This window comes from Notothenia coriiceps, unplaced genomic scaffold (genome assembly GCF_000735185.1).
Source record: "Notothenia coriiceps isolate Sejong01 unplaced genomic scaffold, NC01 NC01_scaffold00030703, whole genome shotgun sequence".
In the NCBI taxonomy this organism is placed as follows: Eukaryota; Metazoa; Chordata; class Actinopteri; order Perciformes; family Nototheniidae; genus Notothenia; species Notothenia coriiceps.
In genome coordinates this window covers 637-4,965 of record NW_011363404.1, presented here as the reverse complement: position 1 = coordinate 4,965, position 4,329 = coordinate 637, and the positions used below count along the sequence as shown (strand labels likewise).

The 4,329-nt window shown below is 40.9% G+C and overlaps 1 protein-coding gene across 1 annotated transcript; it reads right to left on the bottom strand.

Moving 5' to 3' along the window:
• Positions 1-1,634: 1,634 nt before the first annotated feature.
• LOC104959669 (N-acetylaspartate synthetase-like) lies at positions 1,635-4,128 on the bottom strand. Its single transcript, XM_010787570.1, has 3 exons — positions 3,906-4,128; positions 3,468-3,632; positions 1,635-2,054 (listed from the first exon to the last, which is right to left on the bottom strand). The coding sequence occupies exons 1-3, from the start codon at positions 4,123-4,125 to the stop codon at positions 1,660-1,662; spliced, it is 780 nt and encodes a 259-aa protein (XP_010785872.1). The 5' UTR covers positions 4,126-4,128; the 3' UTR covers positions 1,635-1,659.
• Positions 4,129-4,329: the final 201 nt, after the last annotated feature.

Below are 4,329 nucleotides of genomic sequence, written 5' to 3'. Positions count from 1 at the left end.
TAACCGTATAGGGTTCCACTCGCCAAACGAAGCTCCCTCTTTCGCAAGTTTCACAACCACCATGAACTCCTGTTGCCTATTTCCGACTACTCTTTCTCTCCTTTCACCCTCACTATTACTCTCATCCGAATTAGTATTTCCTTGCTTTTTACGTTTATTCCTCCTCACTATATCCCATTCTCCATTTCCATAACTCCCACCTACTCCTTCCATGTCTCCTAACTCGCTTCCTGCCCCGTCACTTCCCTCTGCCATCTCTCATCCAGTCACAGTCCAGTGTTGCCACCTGCCCTGCTCCAAATGTTTGGAAGAGCGAAAGCCAAGAGCAGCAGCTGATTTCTCTCTCCCGTAAGATTAGACTTCTCTCGCGTTTATGTCCATATTGATCAGATCCAGCTAGTTCTAGCTAATGATAGGACTTCCTGCTTATTAAAAGACACCTAAACAATAAATGTCGCTATGCAACTGGGTGAGTCCACAAAGTATAGCGCAGCATTATACATTTGTTTACATGCCCACCGGAACCCCGAGGCATTACCAACAGATCAACGCACAATCAACCCATACAGGACATCTCTTTCTCCACATCCGTGTGTTAGACATTAGAATTGACTATTCTTGTCTGTCACATACTCTTCTTGTCTGTCACATAAGTGGCGCAACTGAAACGGTATTGCGCTAAAGGGAAATTATTTTGACCGAAGAGATTTAGATTTGCCGGCTAATGGGAACTCTGACGTCGCCATTTTGTGTGCTTCGCGGATGCGCTCCGCTCCTCTCGACTGCTGCTCGGGTCTGCTTGGTCAGCTTCCCGATGAGGAGGCATTCGTTCGACCAACTTACAGTAGATAACATTACAAACATTTTTAACAGGGGCCATAATAGTGTAAATAATGTTTGTTTTGGCAGTTATAACTGAATGTAATGTTTTATACTTTTTTACATCTGGGAAGGCATTTGCCTTCATCAGATGGAAAGTGTCTTGACCAACAACTTAAGTATTTCTTATAGCTATGCAGGGCAAGTGAAATGAAGAATAACATTTCAATTGTACAATATAATATTGTGGTGGTTCATCTTATAATTCCGTCTAGAGAATGCACCAGACCGCATATAAGACCTGCACAAATCTAAATTTTCTAGGGGGAGGCCCCCGAACCCTTCGTGTGCCATTTCGTCCGCGCGCATTTTTCAGGTCAATCTCTATTGGGCTCAGGGCCATCTGTAAATTAGCTTAGATGGCCCACAGGGCCATCTCCCAAAATCCTTAATGTCATGCACTGGTACATCAGGTTTCATAGAGCCAAACATTTCAAGTGCTACTCAACTGGCTTTAGATAAGCCAGCCCTTTGTTAGTATATAAGTGCTTTGTTAGCAATTGTATTGCTCGAAGTGCAAGGAATGTGAACAACCAATGATGCAGAACAAAGGGGACAAAATAATAACAAGAGTAAAAGAAAATTGGCACCTTTTGAATCTGCTGCAGTGTTCATTGATGTAAATCTGCACAGTTCAATTATGGGTACTGATTTTGATATTATAATTATTCAGTACTGCATTTCTTGCATAGAAGATGTCATACAAGTTTATAATGGGTAGTTACTGAGATAAGCTTTCAAACAGACTGAAACATCTCTTTATTTTACATTCCTTCCAATTTAATTTTGTTTATTTGAAGTGATGCCGTTATTTTGAACATCTAGGATATATTGATGTTGGCGAACCCTGTAGAAAATCTGTTCAAGTACGGACCAATTTGCACCAGGTGTGACGTTCTCGATAGTGACCCCCACACAGCGGAAGCCCAGACGCAGGTAGAGCTTGTGGACAGCAGGCGAGTAGGCTGTGGTTCCCAAGGCAACCCTGGAGTATCCATGAGTGACAGCGAACTCCAGAACCTTCCTTCCCAGCGCCACACCGACTCCACACCGGCGACATCTCCAGTCAACAGACATCCGTTGCAGCGTGACGGCCCCCCCTGGCTGCTTCTGGTCCACTGCTGCTACCAAACCCACCACTTTGCCCTCCAGCACTGCTACCCAAAGACAGGAGGCTAAGGTGGGGGCCAAGGAAAGTGACATAGATGAGACAGTTTATAACTTAATTTCACAGCATCAAGGAACATTGGCATCTCCAACAATTAGGTTAGATGCTCTTGTTGAACTGCTAAAAATGTAATAGCAGCAGCATATTAGCAAGGCATTGCACATGATTGAAGAAATAAAAATTAAAAATACATTTTTAGCAGATTAGACCCTAAAGCAGAGACACAATGGTGGTAGGTATTCAAAACCAAAAGTGAGCTTTAATGAACTCAAGTTTGTAACACAAATTGGAAAACACAAAAGCACTGAGGAAACAGGAAGGAAATACAAGCAAAAGTATCCAAATGAATTGAAAGACATACAGGGATGGCACAGGGAACAAGGGCAGCAATGCAAGGAATCAGCCAGGGACAAATACAGACAGACTGACCACATCAGGAACAAGGACAGGACAATAAATGCATGTACTCAGACAGGACTAATAACATTGACAAGAAACAGCTGGAAAGGGTAGGCACAAAACGCAAAGGGTGATTATACACAGGTGGAAACAATCAGGACGGGTCAAACAAGCACAAAAAGGGCGGGAAAATACAAAGACAGGAAGTAAAAACAGATATCACACAGGGTGAGAGAACCTTTTCTAAATGAAACAGGAAACACTAAGATAGATCATAGCAAATACACCTTAAATATAAATATATATTAACATTATAAAATGTATATATATATCAATAAACTATTTATTGAAAACTAAATATAAAGAACAAATAATAGACCAACTTGCTACTAATATATTGTGACCATAATGTTACATTAAGTGAGTGGCATAGCTAGTAAACTAATTTTTTTGTGTCCATTATCAGAAACTGCTTTGTAGCAACTTGACAGAAACATTTTCCCACTAAAACGTTCAATAAGCAACACAACTACCAGCTTTACAGGCCCTGGGGCACAGACAAGCAAAGGGCCACACACAGTGTTTTTTGTTTGTTTCTTCGTAGTCATTTTTTCTCTCTTTGTGGTTGTTTTGCAGAGACGTTGTGAGTTTATTGTGTTTCTTTGCAGCTTTCTTGTAGTAATTGTATGTCATTTGGTATAGGGAAGGCAATCGGGCCCCTGATACATGCAACCTCTTGGCCCTTGCCTTGTAGGATAATCATGCTAGTAAGAACAAAATAAGGTTGAACAGTATCTCAGCTTACATTTTGCACTTTTATTCCTAAATTATGACAAGGTATTTAAATGCACAACTTTGGCTGTAATAAATTACAGAAATGCAACTCTCCAGTGCATAAATTGTATTATTCTCCCTTCATCATTTGAGGAAATGGAAACTAAAAGCATTGTAACAGATATGCTATCGAAGTTTGTGGTTACCGCTTGATACATGTACGTGAAATTATACAAGAAAACAATACCTGGTGATTTCATGTAAAATCCCTCCATGTTGCCCATGTCTCCGCTCATAGCGTGCTCCAGGTAGTCAAGGATCGCACGTCTGCTGTAGAAGTAGCGGCCACAGAGCACTAATGCAGGGAGGAGTCCTATCACCCACCAACACATGGTGCTGACAAAACAGACAACTGCCAGAGGAAAGATATTGATAAGATGTATGGATGTAAAGAAAATGTCAAGTTGTAGAATTTTAACTTTATTGGTCAAATTGTGGCCTACATATTGGAATGACAAGAGAATTATCCAACAGAAAGCAACAAGAAAACATAAATGAATTTGAAAGTTACATACAAATAAAAAGGGTAAAAAAGGAAGATATGCTGAGTGTTTGTGTACACAAAAGTGTTCCTTTTGAAAGACAAAGCAATCGCAAAAGCAATTCATTTATATCTTCATATTACCTGTCAAAGCAGTATACAGCAGGAGACTTTCTGGGTGATATCTCAAGCCTCGGAAAGCGGCGTCCACTACCCTCTCCATCAGCCCTTCAGAAAAGATCCGATGTATCTCTGCTTTGTCTGCCAGCTCAAACTCACGCACAACGACAACTTGGAATCCCTTTTGTTCTTTTCGTCCATTGTCCTGTTTTTGGGCATCAGTTTTTTGTGTTATTTCCTCCATTTCAAACTTTTAAAAAACAACAACAGGTGATCAGGATGCAGACAATGCAGGTTCAACTTTCTGAGGAATGGAACAATGTCTGTTTGTGCTGTCTCCATATGTCAACCCTCAATAGAAAATCCCCAAAACAACTGGGGAAGGCCACCCACACCCATCTTATCAGCACCCAAAGCTATATGTGAAAATATGTGTAGCTTTCAGAGA